The sequence below is a fragment of the Conger conger genome, chromosome 1, assembly GCF_963514075.1.
Source record: "Conger conger chromosome 1, fConCon1.1, whole genome shotgun sequence".
Lineage (NCBI taxonomy): Eukaryota > Metazoa > Chordata > Actinopteri > Anguilliformes > Congridae > Conger > Conger conger.
Window position 1 is genome coordinate 61,046,334 of NC_083760.1, and position 23,290 is coordinate 61,069,623.

The 23,290-nt window shown below is 41.8% G+C and overlaps 2 protein-coding genes across 4 annotated transcripts in view; one reads left to right on the top strand and one right to left on the bottom strand.

The window, feature by feature from the left end:
* Window positions 1-3,919: 3,919 nt before the first annotated feature.
* mrap2a (melanocortin 2 receptor accessory protein 2a) lies at window positions 3,920-14,083 on the top strand. Its single transcript, XM_061260768.1, has 4 exons — window positions 3,920-4,123; window positions 4,262-4,415; window positions 6,374-6,473; window positions 12,072-14,083. The coding sequence occupies exons 2-4, from the start codon at window positions 4,292-4,294 to the stop codon at window positions 12,493-12,495; spliced, it is 648 nt and encodes a 215-aa protein (XP_061116752.1). The 5' UTR covers window positions 3,920-4,123; window positions 4,262-4,291; the 3' UTR covers window positions 12,496-14,083.
* A 1,340-nt stretch (window positions 14,084-15,423) lies between these two features.
* The window catches only part of cep162 (centrosomal protein 162), a 40,774-nt gene continuing 32,907 nt past the window's right edge, over window positions 15,424-23,290 (bottom strand). For all 3 annotated transcript variants that reach the window (XM_061220158.1, XM_061220143.1, XM_061220151.1), the window contains exons 23-27: window positions 20,778-21,400; window positions 18,422-18,563; window positions 17,307-17,405; window positions 16,904-17,038; window positions 15,424-16,316 (exon numbers count right to left, since the gene is read on the bottom strand). In XM_061220158.1, coding sequence (XP_061076142.1) covers window positions 16,095-16,316; window positions 16,904-17,038; window positions 17,307-17,405; window positions 18,422-18,563; window positions 20,778-21,400 — 1,221 coding nt within the window. In that variant the 3' untranslated portion in view covers window positions 15,424-16,094. The remainder of the gene's footprint in view (window positions 16,317-16,903; window positions 17,039-17,306; window positions 17,406-18,421; window positions 18,564-20,777; window positions 21,401-23,290) is intronic.

Below are 23,290 nucleotides of genomic sequence, written 5' to 3' on the forward strand. Positions count from 1 at the left end.
CACCTCGGATGTTTTCTTAACAGTCACTGTGACACATGCAAGTCACTGTTCCCCTACACTCAGAAAAAAGGTTTCCAGAAGGCCCTTCCATGTCTCCATAGATGAACCCTATCTAGTCCAAGTTCTTTGTTAGGCAAAATGGCTCAATATGGGAGCCTTCACATTTTAAACACCTACCATAGTGGGTTCCGTAAAAATAACTAAAATAGTTCCCCATATGAACACAAGCTAAAGAAGCCTTTTTTCTGAGTATACATCAGCTGCCCCGCATACTATAACAAATCTACAGGCTGAAGCCACTGTAATTATGGCACTGATCTGCACGAATAGCCACCACCTGATACTGTTAAGGCTGGTTTATACTCCGTTGGGTGACCGTTGCTGCAACCAGTGACATTCAATTTAAACTTCATAAATGAAATATATTAAAAATTAAACAATGACCAAAGTCAATGTTGGCCGACATTAGAACATTCATTAACATTTTGCCATATGTCGAGCGACGGAGTATAAACCAGCCTTAACTGGTTCACTGGCCTGGCGAGAACCACAGAATGCTGCTCTGAATTCTGATGATTCAAACTGTTGAAAGGGCAAGGATGAGCCCTTCACCGCAGTCTTAACTACCCCCCCACCCCCATCCCTCTTTTTGATTTGTACAAAGGAAATAGAAGTTATAATGGAAGAAAATCTTGTAAAATCTCACATTAATTTCCAGCCTAATGGAAAATAACTGATTACTCCCAAGTGCAGCACACAGTAGAATGTGTTTTGCTGATTTATGTAAGGGACTGTAGAAGCATTGATTGTGTTTAAATTAGGGAGGTGTTAAATTTGAAAGCTTTGAAGAGGCACAGTGCCAAGAAAAATTAAGACTGGCAGAATGTCAGAGCTGAAGTCACAGAATATCTCCTCAGTGCGCAAAGTTGTTTTCTTAATCAAAGGCAAATAAAACTGGGTTGCATGCTTGTTGACCAACCTTGTTTTTACTGTGATAAACATAAAACATACCAACCTGTATGAACTTTAGCAACAAATATATTATAGGGACAAGTAGCCTAATAAAACAGAATAACTCAGAACAGACCACTACATTCCCTTTGTTCAAGTGTAATTCAAGCCATTTACAAATGGACACAACCTTGAGAGACTACTGTTACTTGCATTTTATTCTGTATTCTTTTGTACTCTCAAAGTGTAAGTTGATTGGCACTGTGAGGAATTTTTTATAACCACTGTGCAGGTTTAGCTGATGTGAGATGGAAGTGTTAGCCATTCATAGACATCTATTATTGCCTTACACTTCATCTAACATTTCTGATGGATCAGCTGAGAACTTAAAAATATATATATTACCCACTTAATATGGAAAAAGCAGTTTTCAGCCGCAGTAGGTAAGCTAAGGTGAAAACTATTTTGTTTCTCAACAGAGAAACATTCTGTATCTAATTTGAACATCTAATGCACAGTGCTAATGTAATCTCAGCTCTGTTACCGTGTACAGCATCTTCCTTGCCTGAGGTACACTCAGTATCTTATTTGAGCTTCAGTGCCATGGTTAGCACTCCTGAGATATGATGCAGTGCAGGACCAGCCGACACCAAGGGATTTCTACTTTAGTGCAGCTGCATATGATCACTCAACATCGACTGGCAGCTTTAATCTATGGTGTTTACATCCATATTGTGTGAACCGAATCAGTAAAAGCAAGTCTCAATCAATCAATTGCCTGACACACTGACTGTGGGAAGAACAGATTTCTGTATGAAAACAATAGCTACATTTGATAGATTTCGTCTTGGATTTGCCAAACCAGGGATCAGATTACATCTGCCCCTAAAGACGTCCACCTCCCCCATTTGGACATAAACAAGGATGGAAACAGGTAAACAATAGAATGTGGTGGCGTGTAATTATTAGGTGACTATTTTGTTTTCAGACCATGGAACAGGCTATAAAATGTATTTACATAGTACTTCAGTTTATTTTATGGTACTTACTGACTTTGTTTCACAGTAATGGAAATTAGATGAAAGTTCAATCACAGAGACATAGGAATTCGACACTCTGTGATTCAGTCTCTGGAGTCTCTGTGATTGTATGTACTACCTCTGAAATTAAAATAGTTACCTCATAATTACACAAGTAGCTAGGATTTACCCAGCACTTAACATGACCAATTCTTCTTCTGAGTCTTCATCTAAATCTCTAATAATATGTTCAGAGAACAGCCCATGGGTCGCTGGGGCAGAAAGGCTGAAACTTCATAGGCTATTTCCTGCTTCTGTAAAAATTATACTTACATAATTAATTCCTGTGACAGTCTTTATGTAAATGTCTTTTTGACAAATTAGTCTCCCTGAACAAGCCATGGGCTGTTGCATTTTCAGTTCAGCCTCATCGAGATGGAGTGGGAGCAGCATAAGACAATTTCTTTCTTTGGTTCCAGTGCAGTAATTAAGGAGAGATAAGGTCTATCTCAGTAATCTAAATGACTCATTACTGTTCCTGTTGTTACTTATTCATGGCAGAGGCATGGGCAGCGACAGGGCCGGTGTCATAACAGAGAAGTGTAATCAGGTTGATGAGCCATTGTTCTACTTTGTCCCAATTTTAGGGAACCAAAAGTAATTGGACCATTTCCTGCTCAAATTTAGCTTGAGCAGGTGTGTTAAGTTTCATCATTATTTCATGCATAAAAGAGCCAACAAGATCCATAGTTGATTCTAGGAGTGTTGTCCCTCAACAGGAGCTTTGGTTCTCATGCAGTTCTTTTTAGCCTCCACACTTTGCTCTTTCCATCACTCGGGCACAGGTTGCTCTTCATCTCATCCTCGGACTCAGGCAATTTCTCACCTGTTACATGTCCATAACACTTCCAGAACTCTACAGGTATTTTAATGCACTGTAGAGTTCTGGGACATTTTAATTTTAATTTTAACGCACATTTTAATGTAACTGTATCCTCGATGCTTGCCAGGGGTTTGCATTTTGTGGTGAACCCTCTACATCCTGGGGAGTGATCTGTTGAACAGCCTACATCCTGTGGAGTGTTCTTGATCTGTTAAACAGTTAAGTGATTTTTCTTCACGATTCTTCTGTCCAAATACTTACAGACTGTATTGTACTCTATCAAGCAACAGGAGGGACAGAGGAACTGAAAAGCCAACTCACTGACTCACCCGATCATGCAGAACGCGCATTCAGACAGGAATAGACGCAGACATGGTTTAAAATCACACGATTATGCGCTAATGATTGAAGGTTAGCTTATTGACCGTTTTATTATTATTATATTAACTGACTGACTGTCTGATGTCGGAAAAGGTTCGACAGCAGACTGCAGCGCAGACTATAAACTGGGTTTGTCTAAATATGCATGTTTACTCTCTGAATAATTCACTTTTGATGCTGCACCTGCAGTTTTTTCCTCAAAGTTTCAGTATCAGTGCCCGATCAATACGTCGAACCTCACAGTAGCAGAAGCACTCTCCATTCCTCTTAAATGAATGGACATTCGTTACGTTAGTCTCTTGCTTTGGCGTTTCATGTCTGACAGTGGCGTAATATTTACTTCAATAGAAGGTTCTGTTTATGAAAAAAGAATATCAATAGGAAAACAGCCTATATACAAATTATAATGGATGCATCAAAAGGATGAATTAACAGAAAGAGTAAATACTGTATTAAATACTTTATTAGAAATTTGTTTTGAAAGCGTAGGCTATTTATCCGTTGGAAGAAAGTGCTCATTTGTTATTTGTCTTTGTCCTTGTCCGGGTGTGTTTGTAACTGCCGTTTAGTCATAGTCCTGTGCAAGACGTGTGCGACTGTGCGTCACTACCTCCTTCAAGGTATTGGGCTGCTTTGAGAGAAATATATGCCTCCCCTCCCCTTACTGCATAAGCAGTGCAGCTGTATGAGCTCTACGGGATGATGGTAACGGACCCATAAGTAGAGAGCATTGTGCCAATTGCGGAAAGACATAAAGAAAGCGAACGAGAGAGGACTTCGTCTTCAATCTATGACTGGTGTTGTTTCCTCCTCTCCGATTTTTTCACAATCTGTCATTGATAACATTTTGGATTTAACTATGTTGACGCTTCTGAAGAATCGGATGCGCGTAAGTACCAAGTGAATTGTAGTTACATGCTGTTACATGCTGTTTTGCTCCCAATAATACAGATGGGTGGCATGTTTTAGGAATTATGTCATGTGCAGTTCTTGTTTTTAAATAATGATATATGATTTCCCCCTTCAGTTAACTTGAATACTAAACAGCCATTCGGAGATGTCCGAGTTCCACAATCCCAATAAAACTCGCCCCAGTGCTCGTGGTCCTGCCTACATTTGGGAATATGAGTACTATGACGATGATGAACCGGTGTCTTTCGAAGGACTCAAAGCGCACAGATGTGAGTTCTAATTTTACTTTCTTAACATAGTTTATTTACAGCAATACATTACATTGTAGAAAGCATTGTATGGTAATTGGCTACACCGTGCTATGATCTCCGGTTTTCGTCATAAGGCTGCATGCCTTTATTAGCATTTTGATTTCTCGTGTCAGGTACTCACGTATTCCATTCCACCAATGCGTCCAGTTTTGTTCCTGGCATACAGCTTTTCGAAATCAAAAATCACAAGGGTTTTCCTCATAGCATGGTAGGAAAATGTAAAGAGGCGGCAAGGTTCTTCAGTATCCTACTACCCAGATTATTTATTTATTTACTTATACTTACTTGCATAGTTAGGTGTGTTTTAATTGCAAATACAACAGAATTAAACATTTTCTTACCTACAGAGGGCATGATGACTGTGGCCATACAGTTCCAGACTCGCAAATGACTCACTTCTGCCTTAGCTCCAGCTCCTCCTGGTCTCACTGAGTACACACATATCCTAACGGTAATCTATATCTGGTCAATGGCCAAGCTGTAGTCCTGTTTTGAGAAAGGACAGCAGGTTTGGGAAATTCAGTCACCTCTTCTCAGTTTTGGTGCGTGTTTGGTTCACTTGTGCCAACATCTAGGAAATATGAACATATATCTGTTAACATGTTTTGAATAACCTAACCTGCAGAAAGTGAATAATGAAATTATTCTAATAATATGTTAATGGTAACATAGGTGTGAAATAACTTTTTTGTGAGTGCATGATGAGAGTATTGAAATTGAATTGAATTTGATTCCTTCAAATGTCTGCTTCCAGCGGCTAGTATGCATGGTGGAGTTGTTTGCCCCAGTTCTCTCCATTTGACTGCATAATGCATTGCTTAGTCCATTGATTATTCTGCAACTGATTATTCTGGAACTAATTATGAGCTTGTTTTATCGGTCATAAAATGATTCTGCAGCGCAACTACATTATGATTTGTAAATGTGCGCTTACTGTTGCATCTTAATGTGCACATCCATAAGTGCTGTGATGGCTTGGTGTGTAATGCATGTGTTGTAGGAGAAAGTTATCTGTGGAAATACCCCATCCATAGCTCTACCTTCTGCAGGTGGCAAGGAGAGGCAGAGAGATACAGAAATCATGTGTCTATTTGGAGAGCTGGGAGAGGCTGCACCAGAATCTGGGCCCTGTTCCACTACACTGAGTAAAACCCAAAGCCTTTAGTTGGAAGTAAAGGGCATGTGACACATTGCCTGTACTGTGGGCAGTCCACAAAGCACATGCTATGACCAGGTGCTCTCAGATGACTGCAAATAGCATATCCAGATAAAATAGCCTTGTTTGTTCTTGAAGCCAGAACTGTTCATCTGTGAGATCTTACTGATGAAGGCATTAATGAATATGATAATGAATAATATTATTATAATGCTTTATGATGTTAACCCCACCCACTAAAAACTTGCCGTATAACCAAGGGGGAAAGCAAGCTAATCTCAGTACAGCCTTTTCAATATATAGTTTCCCAAGATTGTATTATTGCTCCTTTTGTTTGCTCAGGGTCCAAGTTCTTATCTCTGTACTACCCTCTAGTGTTTTCAGTGCGTTGTCCCTGGTTATGGTTATGCACCATCGTGTGCTGAGAATTAGAAGGTTCTATCTGCGTTTTGAGCTATTGAGTTTCAAAGATTCCAAAGTGAATGGGCTCCAAGCAGATACAACTTTTAAACTTGGATAAAACTTTAGTGCCCTACAAGTGATATGGAGAGGGAGGTAGAGAGGGAGGTTTGGCACAATGTCTGGTTCTTTTAAAAGCCTGGTACAGGTTTTGAAAATTCAGTCAATGGCAGCTTCTCTGGAGGGTTGCATACATACAGTAAGGATGCTCTCAACAAGACACATCCTGTTTGAGCTGTGCTGCTGTTCCCAGTAGAGAGAGAGGTGGAGAGACTCATCACTTTGTTGTTTTGTGTTACAGATTCCATCGTGATTGGGTTCTGGGTTGGCCTGGCTGTATTCGTCATCTTCATGTTCTTTGTTCTGACTCTGCTAACAAAGACTGGAGCTCCGCATCAAGAGTGAGTTGCCATGTCAAGAATACCGTTTTCACGACTTGCCTGTCAATCACCTCACCCCCCACAGAACATTTCCTTGCAAATGACTATATCTCAGCAGTAACACTTCATCCATGTAAAAATTCATTAAATGACTGGCTTATTTCCGCATTTTGTTTAATTTGGTTCGTTTCTATGTTCAACATTTATTCTTATATTTTTTGTATACTGTGAGCTCCATAATTCTTCGGACAAAGATATCTTTTTCCTCTATACTCCACAATTTGAAATTGGTAATCAAACAATTCACGTTGAGTTAAAGTCCAGATTCTCAGCTTTTATTAAAGGTTTTTAAAAAAAAAAACATTTTGGTTTCTCCATGTATAAATAACTGCACATCTTATTTGTCCACCCATTTCAAGGCACCAAAATGTTTTGGTGTATTTAGGTGTGTTCAATTGCTTCCTTGGTGCAGGAATAAGAGGGCCTTCAGTATCTAGTCTTGATTATAGGTGTTTAGTTTCGTTTGGAAGTCAAGGAAGCTATTCATCTGGAAAAAAGGTATTGGGGACAGATGAGAGCAAAGGTAGATTATATAACAGTGTTGAGGAGAGGTAGAGGGGCAGGTTTTGGATGATCACCTCAAGAAGATGGAATGTATCTTTTCAAATTAATTAGTCAACATCCAAATGTTTATTTCTGAATCCACTAGTTCCAACAGTCAACGTACAATGTTCAGCACAATGTTGAATACCGAACACAAGTGGTATTGCATGCAAAAACCCCTGATTTAACCTACATTTAAGATACATTTTATTGTAAGTGATTTGATTTAATAGTTATCATGACAGTCATCAATTACATCGGTAAATTCATTGATAGGTAAATCAAACAGTAACCTGGTGGGATTAAGGTGAAAATGTGAAATATAACATGCTTAGATGACTTATTTCACTTAATGATTGCACATCACCGAGAAGGATAGGGAGCTTAGGCAAGAAGCTTCCAGAGAAGGTCCATAAAGTGAAAGAAACAACCTGTCTCTCATCACAAACTTTGTCATCAAATTTCAAGTTGAAAAGTTGAATGCTGTTGAACCATTTTTGACCCTTAAGACAACACAAGGGTTAATGAACATTTCACTTACAAATCTCCATGCCACGCCTACTTGTTAAACAAATATATATGTATCCCACCCCTCCTAACCAACACATACCTACCACCCACCACCCTACATGTACCCTGGGGAAACCAATCACCCTCCTCTGCAGGTCCTGCCCTCTCTGCCCCCTCAGATAACCCTGCCAGTGATGTTCCTTGACATCCTGCAGGGCCCTGATGTTCCTCAGTTTAAACACAGCTGTATACAAGTCCCTTCCCCTCCAACCTTCCCAGGCCTGGAGTGACATTACATTACATTACATCATTTAGCAGACGCTCTTATCCAGAGCAACGTACAATAAAGTACATATCAGAACCAGGGACAAGTGTGTTGAAGACCCATGAGAGATGTGCAGTCAAATGACAGCCTCTTCTCTTCCTCCTCCTGCCAGCCCTCTGCATCCACTGCGATGTTCAAGGGGAGGGAGAGAGGGAGAGAGAGAGAGAGAGAGAGAGGAACAAAATGAATCAAGCTTGGAAAACTCAGATGTAGTGAACCACCACCTAAATAAAAAGAGGGAAGCCCTTCTTCTCCAAAACCAAATAAAAGCTTTTTCCTGTGGCCATCATGAATACTTTGCCTATGAGCAGCTTGAAATACCAGTTACCAGCTGTTTCAAAATGTATCTTGAGCTGTTTATTTTTGTTTTTTTTTGTTTTTTTTAATAGTAGGAAGTTAAAGTGTAGAATGGGGGGGCGTCATTTATGCAAGGACCGGCTTATCTAGAAGATTGATGGTTTTGATGGAAGATTGCCTCTTCTTAGCAAGACCAAACATGAATAATTCAACACAGCTATTCAATACCTCTTCAAGATGCAAATGTACTCCTGCTTTTAACAACATAGGTATTGGCTATTTGGCAGTAATAATTCAATCCAGCCCGTAGTGTATTCTCTTCCTTTGGGCAAAATACTATCCATGTGGAAGGCCAGTCAATGTGCACACTGACCTCTGCTTGAAACTGGAGCTGCCTATAAAAAATGTAAATCCATACTAGCAGGCGAGCAACAGCTATTATGTACATAATATTGCATGAATAAGTTTGTGTAATAAATTTAAAATGTTCCTGATAAAGTGCTCGGTGAGTGTATATGCTGTATATCACCGGCTATCAGAATAGATTCTAAAATGGGCAGGAAAAGGAAAATATCAGTACTCCTCGGTACCCTTCCTATCTGTAAGGGACAGAGGACCAAAAAGCACTTTATCGATTGTGTGATGAGATGATCTCTGTGAACACTTGAACTCACCATGTCCCCATTTGATGTCAGGAAAGGTTCTAGTCTATAGTGCTCATCCATCTGTGTTGGGTCTGCAAAGATATAATTCAATATCTTAACCCTGAAGCAACCAACTGGACTCATATCTAACTCCAGACATATACAGTGGGAGCATTAATTATTTGATCCCTTACTGATTTTGTAGGTTTGCCCCCTTACAAAGAATGGAACTGTGTAGAATTTTAATCATAGGTACATTTTAACATTGAGAGACAGAATATCACAAAATAATCCACAATAACAACATCATATACATTTTATAAATTTATTATCGTATTTTTGCATGAAATAAGTATTTGATCCATAGAATAATAGGACTTAATACTTGGTGGAGAGACCTTTGTTGGCAAGCACAGAGGTCAGACGTTTGTTGTAGTTTTTCACCAGGTTTGCACAGATCTTGGGAGGGATCTTGGGAGTAAAAGGCTACACTTAAAGTGGGCCAACACTGTTCAACACTTCCTGTAACCGTTCAGAAATCAATTAGTGTAGGCTAATCAGGAAACACCGTTTGGTAAGTCATAGTGTCAGTCTTAACAGACTTAGTTTATTGCAAATATTCTCAAACACAATAAATCACATGCAAGCCCAGAATCCATAAAATAACAACTTGCCAGACACGCCTTCATGAACAATAACAAATTAGCGTAGATAACAGCAAGTTAAGGATCTTTTTTTCCAAAAGTGCGTTTTATTGTGAGATGCGTTTCATTTGGAGCAGCATACCGGCTATCAAAAGATTTTCGCTTTGGTTTGGGATTTAATTAACTTTTGGACTGTTTGATTCTATTGCTAAATGTTGGGACTGATGGGCACTGAAATCTGGGGGGTATTTGATGGTTCACTGTTAAGTTTTATGTAGTTGAAAGAGTGTCGGGATTTCCACCCGTCTGTTTATTGCAAGCCAAGGCAGCCGCTTTCATTCATTCATTGAACGTGCGCTGTGCTGTAAATACATGGAAACCTTATTGCGTAGCCAAGTAGCCTAAATTGAGTTAATTTTTAATTTTGCCTGATTTACTTTTTATTAAATTCGTGGGCTGGAATGCCTCGCGGCAACAATTGTGTTTAAATGTATACTGCTTCAGCCTTTGGCAAGCTACTTAGAAGCGGGCGGCAAGCGACTAGTATCTTGAGAGCAACGTGTTGGAGACCCATGGTGTAGGACAACGACTTTTCATTGGCAACAGTATTGAACCAACCAACAATATAAAATATTAAGAAGAGCTCTTTTATTTCATTGAGTTAAATCGAAACAATGTCTTCTAGTGCTCATGGACTGATAGCCCTACTGGTAGGCAATATTACCCCGGCTTGTATTTGGGGGCCGGCCTTTATTTGTCCGAATCGGCCACGCCCCTGGCTATTATCCGAGGCTGGGCTTCAAATAGAATCCCGGACACAATTTGAGGATTTACTGTATGCATAGTATCACTGAGTTCGCAAATAAATATCAAATACAGTGTCATATCACATTCAAAACAAGGATATAAGCCATTTATCACAATGTTACCTCAGTAACATACTGATCTCACATGGGTTGCATGTGTTATGGCTTACTATCCCCCCTATTCCCCTATATGAAGCCAATGTGGGTGACATTAATTATTATTCAATGTGCTGTCAAATAGATATATTCTTGTGAAAATGAAATGTCTTTTACATGTTTAATGACATTTACTGTTTTTGAATTGATTGGGGCTTCTTTCTCATGGGTTTGAAGTTGGGGTCATAGTATCTGACCCCAGTTGTTCAGTAGTGTGTACGTGAAATATGTTGGTCGCTTGACGGTTAACGCACTTCATTAACAGGATTTCCAACCTGGCCTGATAAGCTAATAATAAAGTCTTGCATAAAAACAAAGCCTCTCTGAAGTATTCCTGGCCCTGTGTATAGAATTGAGAATTATATTCGCTCACGCTCTTCATAATCACATTGTTTCCTTGAGTTATCGGTTTGATAAGTCCTTCAGCAGAAAGACCTTTGAATTAATTTAGTTGGTTTCCCAGGTTTTCCCCTTTCATGCCATTGCATTTTCCTATGCAAGCTCGGTGATGTGCAATCACATCCGGATTTCTTATTAGTGCTTTGTGAAAGCAACCAAAAGGCATATTTCTTCTTGATTAGGCTCTGAACTCCTCAATTTTGTGGAGGTCTTAAGTGGTGGGGGTCTTATTGTTTGGGAATGAATGGCTGCTATAGACACTGGCTCATTTGTCTTCCTTCATGATATAATAGGTGATAGTTGCAGCAGAATTAATTACAGAGTGAACAGAAGCATATTATCTGCTCAAGTTCAAACAGAGGCCTACAAAATCATTTGATTGGGCTCAATCCGACAGCAAGACAACGGGCCTCATGCGAGAACATTTTTGTATTTTTATCATACATTTTTCGTACTTTTTTAGTACGAAGGGATTCAACAAACACCTAACTGTAGTCAACTGTCTTAAATGAAGATGTCCGTTATAATACAGTACACATAGTACTGTGGGTGGGCTCAGTCGGATACCTGATTGGGTAGATTGTGGTAATTCGTTTTTGCCAAAACATAATAACATAATAATACGTATCTGAGAACATTTGAGGGAGGAAATAAGCATATTGACTCATATTTAATCTGCAACGCCTAGTTTGGAACGAGGGGGCCTATTGATCCCAAACATACTGCTAAAGCAACAAATGCCAATGCCAAAAACGGGAAAATTCTGGCCAGGTCATTCACCAGATCTGAAAAACATCATAACCCCTGACAGGAATGTCCATCTCTTCAGCACTGCCCTATATTTTAAATTCAGCAAGACCTTGACTTCACACTGTTGCAAAGAGGAAAAATGACACTATCAAAGGACCTAGCAAGATAAAGATAAAGAGATAACAACAGTAGCCAGCTGTAGACTGAATTCTATGGAGTTGTCATTTATCCCTCAACTAACATTTAGAGCTCTGTAGACAGACTACCATGGTGAAATCCTCACCTTTACTCTCCTGTTCTGTAGAAGTCAATTTCCTTTGGAATATTCCTAATGTAGTTTTAATCTATACGATAAAAGCCTCACATATGTTTTCTAATTTGATATAGAACCATCACCCATAGTTTTCACTTGTCCTTGGCTTGTGGTAAAGTAAGCTGATGTTCCAGGTTATATCAGGTCCTTTTTCTTCCCTACCTGAACACAGGAACCCCGAGCAGTGCGAGAAGAGAACTCGTTTGGCCAGCTGCGTAGTGGACATCAGTCACTGCCAGGACACAGGAAACAAGGTGTGCTCTCGCCCCCTGCTGGACGAGTCCCGCTCCCTTTTCCACTGTTACATTAATGAGGAAGAGCAGGGTGGGGGTGGTGGTATGGGCAGGGACAGGGGTAGGGACAGGGGCTTGGGTGGAGGTCGGGCTGGACAGGCCCGTAGCCTTGACCTCCAGGGTGCACTGGCAAGCCAACGGACTGACAGGGAGGCCAACTTCCTGGCCAACTTCAACATCCCCAACTTTGTGAACTCGGAACACAGCTCCACACTGGGAGATGACGACCTGCTGCTCTGTGAACCCCCGATAATCCTGGACAGCATGTCCTGCCCCAAAAGTGTCCATCACATCATCAACTGAACTTCTCACACTGGGGTACATTTGGGTGTGGCCTTTATCCGGGGACGCTAGTGTGCAATCGGCAATGCTAACGAACGCTTGTACTCACCAGTTTTCCTCACGTACAGTTTTGAACCAGCATGTTTTTTAACCTCCTAAGACCTGGCGTACACATGCGTGGACTCCACATTTTGGGCTGTACAACCATAATACTTAATTCTTAAGACCGAGAGTCCACATATGTGGACATCATCATGTCAAAAGATGATGCTTAGTTTTTATACTTATCAGGTCCCAATAAGCCCAAATAGCAAAGAGAAATTAAAAATGCATACCAAAAAAGAGTGCGGGTCTTAGGAGGTTAAAGTACAGAAACAGTACAGTTCAGTTCAGTGACACCACTGTGTGATTAATTATTTACTTGTAAATAGAAAAGGCTTCATAGCTGTCAGCCACAGACCTGTCAGTGCTGTGGGAAAGACCAACAGTGGATATTAGATTTCCTGAATCATCAGAAGACATTAAAATCTGATTCTTGTCACTTAAACTGTAAAAAGGACATAAATAATACAGGGCATGTGCAATAAGTATATGTTCAGATGTTGTGGACCATACAGGTCCAGAATTTTTGGTACCCTTGGCCTTGATAAAGCATAAAAATAGGCTGTATTAAAACACAAAATAAATAGAGAATTGAAGAACATCAGTGTCGGTCTGAGACATACAGAAGTGCGACATCACCAAGAAGGCACAGTGGCCTACTCATAACCAATAAAGGTAATGTTAAACTACAAAGCCAGCATTTTGTACTGTAACAAAGGTAAATACCACAAGACAGATAACCTATCTTAGCAAATAGCTACTCCATTGCATTAGCCCAAGAGCAAATCTGAAGAAAGAAAAGAGGTCTGGTTGGTCCATAGTGCCTGATGATGTTTTGAAGATATGGTCCCTTCAGCTATAGGACCCTATATTGGACAATAGGTTGGCACCAAGGTTTTCATTTGATGCAAGCTGATATAGGTAGCCAGCAGAGGCTGATTGCAGAACTGCAATTTTGTGGACATATTGATTGGTTGATTTTGCGATACACTTTGGATCAGTGCAGAAAGGTCTTCCTTTTCTATTCTGACACCCATCATTGAGGGAAAGCAAATTGATACTTGTTAAAAACAACTGAAACAAACTTTCTTCCACTCATATAGCTCATTATCTGTTTTTATTTTTTATTTTATACAGCCTTTTTGGTTATCTATATCAAGGGAGCCAGGACTCTACACATGTACTATGTGTTACTATGTGTAACTGTGTAAATTAATGTTCGTAATTGCTGACACTGTGAATGTTGTAAATGTTGTAATTGTCAATCATGGTATGCAAAGGTACATACAGTACTGCCATTTAATGCATTTACCGTTTTCTTCTATGAAAGTTATTTTTCTCAAGTATAAACATGCTGAAATTTCATATATAGAAATTAAACAGAAAATGTATTCTGTATGTACGATTATTGAATTTTACCATTGTATTTGTATTGTATTTCATTTTCAATGCAACCAAAGTATCTGTCCCCAGTATTTATTTTATCATTAAAATTGCATTAAAAACACCTTAAGTATCACCCTTTTTTCTTAACACAAGCTTGAAAATGACATGACTACAGGCATAAGGTAAATCTTTTGGGTTTGTCTTCCAAGAGTCGAAATTACTCGACATATTACTAAAACAAAGTTACAGAAGCGCAAACACGGTGGAAGTGGAAGCTTTTTTTCCCCTCACTGAAAAGATTTTCTATTTTTGAGTGGATACAGATTGTGTGCACAGTTATGCATTTGGTTTGCTGGACCATTGACGTGAAAAGGACATTGGCATTACCTTGATTTGTGTAGTGTGCCTAATAATGTGCCAGTAAGAATATATTTCACAAATATGCAGCTTTTTGTCATCTAACATTTCTAGATAAAATATGTAACCGTTATGATGGTCTACTCACACACTCACCACGATAGCTAAATGAGATGTTGGACCTGTATGTGTTTTCTTGTGTAGGTTCAAAAGCTGCCATTCACCCCTGTATTTGCATGTTGCAAATGCAACTTTATTCCTAACTCTAACATGCTCTGATGAAAGCACATTTCTCCATTGTGAATTGACATCTCAAGTCAATTTCCAGCCTCAAAACCTAAAAGCATACAGGACTGAAATGAGGCCCAGCACCATAAGAGCAAAAGTGGAGGGAACCTGCCCGTAAGAAATAATGTCATGTTTTACCAGCTTCACCAGGCTATACTGCGTTATTAAATCAGGCAGTTACAGTATCAAACTTATGTATGGAGTTTTTCTAGCTGTCTTTCACAAGAAACCATAGCACAATATGTAATCCTGTGTCTACTCCACTGACATTTAAAAGAATTTGTACTGTAGCATATCTAGCTCCTAAGAGCTCATGTTGTTAAACTATAGGTATAAGTGCAGAAGAAAAGTGGATGTTAAATTAAGGAACACTGGGAATATGCTTCAGGAACATAACCAATTCCTCTGCAACACTGCAGTTTGTGTGTACTTCTTGCCCTAACAAGCCAACTAGGACGCTTTATCTTGTTATACTTTGTATGAAACAAGTTATCAAACATAGAATTGTTTTATGACTGTTTGATGGCTACTAGTTACACATATTTTCCAGCATTAATTATGATGAGACTAGGCTCCCGTGCATAAACAGTTCCCCAGACCCATGCAATCTCTCAATGCTCAGATTTAGATTTAGATGCTAAATATCATGGTGAAAATCTCCCCCTCCTCCCCAGTTACAGATGTTCTTGGTAAAATTAATCTAGTCTTAGATATCAATGAAAATCTTGCTCTGATAATTACATTACTGGTGTCCTCCAACAAAAATATTCCAAGGATTTAAGAATACATTTGCAATAAATAGAAATGACAAAAGTAGCAAACTTAACTTTTACTTCGGTTTTAAATTAATTACACAACTATACACACAGGATCATAAAAAGTCAGCAACTAAATAATAATACACTATATCAAATTCATTATCCAAAAATAACTAGAATACAATTTTTGTAAATACAGTATATTAAATAATAAATAAAACACTTCAGGAGAAAGTGCCAGTGTGGTCTTGGCCTAGAGAAGTGTATGGTTTTCTACAATAAATACAACATGACAATAAAATTAGTTCCAATCAGGAACCAAAGATTCAAACCCTACTAGAACCCTCCGTACCACTCTGTAGCCACTGTGCAGACTCTGTGCAGTACGGAATCCCTTTCTATGTCTTCTCGCTACTGATCACATACTGTAAGTAATAATGCTTAGTACAACATTTTTCTAATAGCTGCTGAAACAAGCAACATTATTTCTGCAATTGCTGGTACGTGCCACATCGTTTCAGTGCATCATTCTCTTCTGCTCTTCACAAAGAAGTTATTATAGTTCCTTTCTGCATCAGGTTAATGGACTGTAGATTGTAGCTGCGGCATACGCAGTTCAGGAGGACCTGAATGCGATTAATAACAATAACAGCAATCAACATCTGTTGCGCTGGGGTCCTACAGTGGAACACAGGAAGAAAAGTTGGTTCTGCCTCAGATCCCACGGCCTCAGCTTCTCCAGGTGAACTGGGTCAGGGGTTCAGCTCTGGAAGCTTCTGGAACAGGGATGACCACACCCTGCCTCTGCAGCTCTCTCAGGACATCCAGGATGGAGTCCAGCTCCACCCGGAAGGCCTCCAGCTCCTGGCCCTTGGCTTGGGCCTGCTTCCGCCAGCCCTCCACCTCAGTCTGCTGCTCCGCCTCCACCACCAGCCGCGTCTGAGCGATCACCTGTGAGCCGCAGACAAATCAGCTTCATCAGGTACAGTCACACGGCCTCACTACTGATAATCACCAATATAGCACAAGCTCTCAACTTACGTTTACACAAGGCTAGGCTAAGCTAGGATTACATTTACACAAGGCTAGGCTAAGCTAGGCTAAGCTAGGCATACATTTACACAAGGCTAGGCTAGGCTTGCAAAATTGGAATTTCCAACTTATTATTATTAATACTACTTATTATTTATTTTCTGTACTCCACTATTTGAGATTTGTCATTTAAAAAATTGTTAAAATGCACATTGTTAGATTTCAATAAAGGGCATTTTTATACATTTTGGTTTCACTGTGTAGAAATTTCTGCAGTGTTTATACATAGTCCCCACCATAATGTTTGGGACACAGCAATGTTATATAAGTGAAAGTAGTCATGTTTACTATTATGTTGCATATCCTTTGCCTGCCATCATTTCCAGATATTTCTGACCGATCATTCTATCAAATAAAAAAACAAACAAACAATATTGGGGGCACTGTATATTTGCATGATATTTGATCTGATAGTGTGTGTGTGTGTGTGTGTGTGTGTGTGGTACCTGCTGCAGCTCTCTCTCCCTTTGTGTGTATCGAAGCTCCATGCTCTCAATCTTTCTCTGCAGGGTGCTGAAATGTCGGAACTCTGGGGTGTGAGCCTCTTTCGCCTCCCGCAGGTCCTCTAAAAGCTTGGCCAACTACATTAACACACACACACACACACACACACACAGAAACACAAAATGTAATCTGTTAAATAGAACTGGGCATAGGTGTGAGTAGAATGTCTTTCTGCAGTCAGGGCTTTTCCTCAGAGTATTCCAAGGCAGTAGCCTTGATCATTTTCTCAGCTACCAAGACAAAAATGTCACAATTGTCTGCAATAATAAGGCCTATTTCGAAAAGCTTTGCTCACAGAGGGCCAGAGTGGTGCATAGAGTAAGTGTTCAATAGACGTGGGCATACCTGGGTCTGCAGGGTTTCTTCTCGCACTTGAGACAGTGTCAGAGCCTCCCTGCACCCCTGCAGATCCTTCAGCTGCTCCCGCAGGTGTCTGACCATGATCTACAATTACGAAGTCAGAACAAGGTTGGACCACTGCACACCTGCTCTTTTTGACAGTATACTGCTCCATCAACAGTCCTCCCAACTATGACAAATCTAATCCTCATTTCTGCATCTCAAGAGACTGTGGGGGGAAATGCTATGTGGGGCACTAAAGGACAGCCGTGTTGTATAACGGTTAAGGAACTGGGCTAGTAACCTAAAGGTTGCAGGTTCAATTCCCAGGCCTGCCGTTGCACCCTTAACCATCTCGGTAGCTATGGATAAAGCAAAACTCCTGTCATGTAATGTAATGCTTTTGCACTTTTGACCAAAGAACGTAATCCGTACCGTTTTTGTAAAAAATCTGGGGCCCAGTTCCACAGACCAAGATCAGTCCTGGACTAAATTCAGACTTTAATGGAGAATCTCCATTCAAGATAGAATTTAGTCTAGGACATGCTCATCTGTGTCTTTGGGCGGCCCGTAGCGTAGTGGTTAAGGTAAATGACTGGGACATGCAAGGTCGGTGGTTCTAAACACGGTGTAGCCACTATAAGATCCGCACAGCCGTTGAGCCCTTGAGCAAGGCCCTTAACCCTGCATTGCTCCAGGGGAGGATTGTCTCCTGCTTAGTCTAATCAACTGTACGTCGCTCTGGATAAGAGCGTCTGCCAAATGCCAATAATGTAATGTAATGTGTCTGCAATACTGGCCCCAGGGGAAAACATGGGTAGTCTGTTCAAGTTATTTTTCCAAATTTTTCTCCCAATTTTACCCAGTTTATTTTCAAACGCCCATGTACTACTGAGGAGAAACTGCTACAACCCTGCCCCCTGGCAGCCGGAAGGAGATTGAAACACCTAATTCAAGCCGCATCGTCTCGATCCCCGGACCATGATTCCGCACCTGTTCCTTCAAGCTTTACTGCAAGTGTAAATGCCATTTGAGACAGACGTATCTCTCAATAAAAAACAATGAATTAATGACTACTGCCCTGCCATTGGCGGAGGCCCCGGCTAGTTGTGGCTGCATACCTCCTGTGTTGACACCTGATTGGCCAGTTCAGCCACTTTGGAGGCGGAGTGTTCCAGGGCGTGGCGAGCCAGCAGGCCCTCCGTTTCCTTCTGGTGCTGAGCCCGGAGCGCTAGCAGCCGCTCCTCCCCACGCTCCCGAGTCCTGCAGGGGGTGACAGAGAGAAGCGATCAGGACAGATCCCTCCATTTCACCAGCTGTTCCGAGAGACAGCTTTCACTGCGAGAGAGAAGACTAATCTAACCGCTCAGAGCAGTACTCAAACACAATACCAGAATGGATCCAGTGCAAAGACGGGACAGCAACATATTTTGAATGCGGCAGTTCTGCCATTTCGCTCAAGGATTGTGTTCACCAGAAGACTGGTTAGGGTATAGGCTAGAAATTGAGCATAAATGGAGTTGTCATTTTGTTATGTATTTTTCCTTATTCTGAGGACTCTGACGGAAGAAGACAACTTGCAAAGAGAATCATTTAAACCCTTGTGTATGGTTTGGGTCAACATGACCCATCTTAAACTTAAAAAAGGGTGAATGACACTTTTTAGTATTCATAATGATACTTATGTAGTCTATAACCAGAGACAAAATCAGTGTAAATGCAATTCATGCCTCCATTTGTTTATCTGAATATGCCTTTTTGACAATGTTTTTTTAATATATAATTAGATAAAGAGGAAAAATAATTGAGAATGTCAATTCAAGTCTTTAAAAATCAAATGTTTACAGCATTGTATAAATCTTTATGTGAACTAAATACTGCAGTGAACTAACTACGGCCTTATTCCGTAGTTATAGCGGTTACACAGCTGCTAATGAGTAAACGGCATACAAAGATTAAGAGAAAAAACATCACAGGGGTGTGCAAGAGGTGGGAGCCCACAGCACCATGGTCCATCTCACTGGCGGTGAGAGGAACGCAAATGTACTCTTCATTAAGCACAGTACCCCCATTTTTCTTTTCAAAGCTTACAATATGGCCACATGACCGCAATGACTATTCAAGAGGACTTGCATAATTAAGCCGATTCTAAAGAAGGGAAAGCCTACTCATGTTCTTTTTGACTGAAGTAGGCCAACGCCTTTCGCATTAGGCTCCATTGTCAGTTACTCCTATACATTTTCAAATACATTACAAATTTTTGGTTTATTTCTTCGTGTTTTGGTGGTTAGAATAAAAAACAAATTACATGTATATTACACACTCAGTCAGCAATTTATTAGGTAGGCCTGTAAACCTGCAAATATTTAATCAGCCAATTATGTGGCAGTGACTAAATGCATTAAATGCCAGACAGGGCCGTTTGAGTATCTCAGAAACTGCTGGAATTTTCATGCGCAACAGTCTGTAGAGTTTGCAGAGAATGGTGCAAAAAAAACAACCATCGAGCAGCAGTTAGGTGGGCAAAAATGTGTTGTTAATGAGGGAGGTCAGAGGAAAATGGCCAGCCTGGTCAAAGCTCACAGGAAGGTGACAGTAATGCGAATAACCCCGCATTACAACAGTTGCATACAGAAGAGCATCTCTTAACACACAATGCGAGAAAACCTCGAAGTGGATAGACTACAGCAGCAGAAAACCTATAAGTCAAGACAATAAGTCCTATAAATACCTAATAAAGTGTTCACTGAGTGTCTATTGCCATGGGAATACGTACAAAAACAACCCCATCACACTATTAAACCAAGGTCATTGATTAACTGAACTATTGATCAAATAATGGACAGGATTACGACAATGCTAGCAGTCTGAGCCAACTACATCATGCATCCTCAATCAATTCCTGTGCCATAATTCAAAGCAAAGCAGTCAAATTACTATTCATCTGTTACAGTGAGTGTCCTTTACATGAAAAAAATATGGATCTGCGCTGAAGATAGCTTTATATGCATTGTGTGTGTGTGTGTGTGTGTATATGAAAAGCCATTTAAGCATAGTAAAAGGTTTCATCACAGATCTCTGTCATATTATTATGCTCTCAGCATCAGTGGTCATGTGCTCAGGGTTTGTCCTCAAAGAGAATTCCAAGGACGGAGCCTTGATCATTTTCTAAGCTGCCTTGACAAAAGACTAGTTAGCACTAATAAAGCACATTGGACACCCTCTCCTGCTCGTGTGTGTGTGTGTGTGTCCGTGCGTGTGAGAGAGTGCGTGTCTGTGTGCGAGAGAACGTGCATGTGTGTGTGTGTGTGCGTGTGTGCACAACCTCAGCCCACAGTGACACCTTCTCCTGCCCATGTGTGTGTGCGTGCGTGTGTATGTGAGAGAACGTGAGAGAGCGTGTGCGTGCGTGCGTGCGTGTGTGTGTGTGTGCGTGTATGTGAGAGAACGTGAGAGAGTGTGTGTGTATGACATCACCTCCGTAGCTCTGCCTCTGTGTGCGCAGCCTCAGCCCGCAGAGACACCCTCTCCTGCTCTCCCTCCAGCTCCAGCTGCTCCAGCCTAGCCCGGAGCCTCTGGCTCTCCTGCAGCACCTCTGAGATGTGGGAGCCGGAGAAGGCCGTGGGCTGGTAGTCCTTCTCGTCCAGCGTGGGGGGAAAGGTCTGCGGCTCGGGCCCGGCCCCTCGGCCCCTGCCCTGGCCCCCGGGCCTCCTGCCCTCCCCAGGCCGGCCCGCAGTCCCCGATCCTGACAGCAGTGTGCGGCGCTCCCTCTGCAGCCGGTCCACAGTGCGGCTCATCTCCTGGAGGCTCCGGGTCTTTCCGCTCAGCTCCCTGGTGAGCTGCTCGATCCGGCCCTCGGGCTGCAGGTCCTGCTTCTCTCCGGGCCCGGCCTGGGCCAGCTGCTCCCGCAGTGACTCCAGCTCGGCCTGCAGGGAGCGCTCTCGCGCCTGGCCCACCTCCCTCTCACTCTCCAGCTCCGCCTGCAGGAGCTGCTCCTTCGATTGGCCTTCGTGAGGAGAGCCGCCCCCCTCACCCTCGCTCAGCTGAGGCCTCAGGGCCAACTGCTGCTCCAGCTCTGAGATACGCTCCTCATACTGCATCTGTAACACGGGACACGCCTTAACAATGTACACTGCACACCTTAACACTGTACGCTCCTCACGCTGCATCTGTAACACGGGACACGCCTTAACACTGTACAATGCACACCTTAACACTGTATGCTCCTCACACTGCATCTGTAACACAGGACACGCCTTAACAATGTACACTGCACACCTTAACACTGTACGCTCCTCACGCTGCATCTGTAACACGGGACACGCCTTAACACTGTACAATGCACACCTTAACACTGTACGCTCCTCACGCTGCATCTGTAACACAGGACACGCCTTAACACTGTACACCGCACACCTTAACACTGTACGCTCCTCACACTGCATCTGTAACACAGGACACGCCTTAACACTGTACACTGCACACCTTAACACTGCACGCGCCTCACACTGCATCTGTAACACAGGACACGCCTTAACACTGTACACTGCCTGTCCGCTTCACAGACTCCGAGACTGTTCTGTATGGGGAAGAACCACATTAGCGATCCCATCCTCATCGCCAAACTGCTAGGGAAAAATGCCCTTTGTAACATTTCACAGGTGAGCACCGCGGTAACGTTGTTGCGAGGTTTCAGCGTTGCTTGAATTCACGCGGATCAAATCAGCTCGGATAATGCGAAAGATTCACTCCAGCTAAAAGCATCTGCTAACTAACGGAACACAATGTAATGTACTGCAAGTTAATAGATCACCATTCATGGTAGAATTTACCAGCAACTGCGGCAAGCCCATGACCCCACCTTCAGTTACCCAGCGGGCAGGCTAGGTTCGTATTTCCCCTGACTGTGCAGCAGTGGACGGCCTTGATGAGAGCGGTTTCAGTGACCGACGCAACACCACGCCATGTCGGGAGAGCCGCTTCGTTTCCTCCGAGGACCCGGTGAAGTGGTTACGGCTCACTACCTTGCTGAATGGAGTATTTTTTAGGAACGGAGGGTATACATCTGACAGCCACACTTCGGATTGCCGCTGCTTAAATAAGTAGCACGGATTTTGAAGTTTCCATTACATAAACTACTGAAATCGCTGACTGGATTAAAACGCAATCGTTTCATTCGAGACACAATTCAGCCCGCCACTGGGACTAACACTCCCCGGGGGAGACGGCGCAAGAAGGTTGGTAGAAATAAACTATCCTACCTTTGGCAGCACAGAAGATCAAGGGCGATCCAGATCATTTTAAATCATAGCGAGTACCCCGACCCTCCTCCTTGTCCTGATGATATTGCAGCCGTGTAGCCGTGCTCCAGCAGCCCAGCTACTTCCAGGCCAGGCCCAGGGCTAGCTACTGCTAACATTCCCAGTTTTCTCCACTAACCCTGGTTTAACGGACTGAAATCGCCTTTGGGTGAATGTTAACTTGTTCTTAACTACCAAACAGGACAGTATGGCCCCCTCCAAACTGCTATGTGTTGCTTCTGTGTTTTTCCTGATGTTGTCATCTGCTGCTTTTTGCTGTATGTTGATTGTAATGCTACTTATTATTTCCGGAAACGTTCATGTTCATCCTGGCCCTCCCATTGATGTTATTTCTCCCAATACTGGTCTGCCTGCAAAGGACCTCTATACTGGTAACCCTGCAACTATTAATTTTATGCGGATTCCTGTCCGAACAACAGTTAGATTCATAAACCCCCCCTTCCTTCAGAAAGGTAAACTGGAAGGAATGTTTCTTACAGTAAGACTGGCACTATTCCCTCTGTCAGGTCCTCCTCATATTGCCTGCGTACCCCAGCTGCTGTTAAAACTAAGCGCACTGTTAACAGTAATGTTTTACAATCTGTTACCCTGACAACGACTCACCCTAGTTACACACTGAAACTTGTTCTATTTAATGTCCGCTCCCTCAGTAACAAAGGCCCACTCATT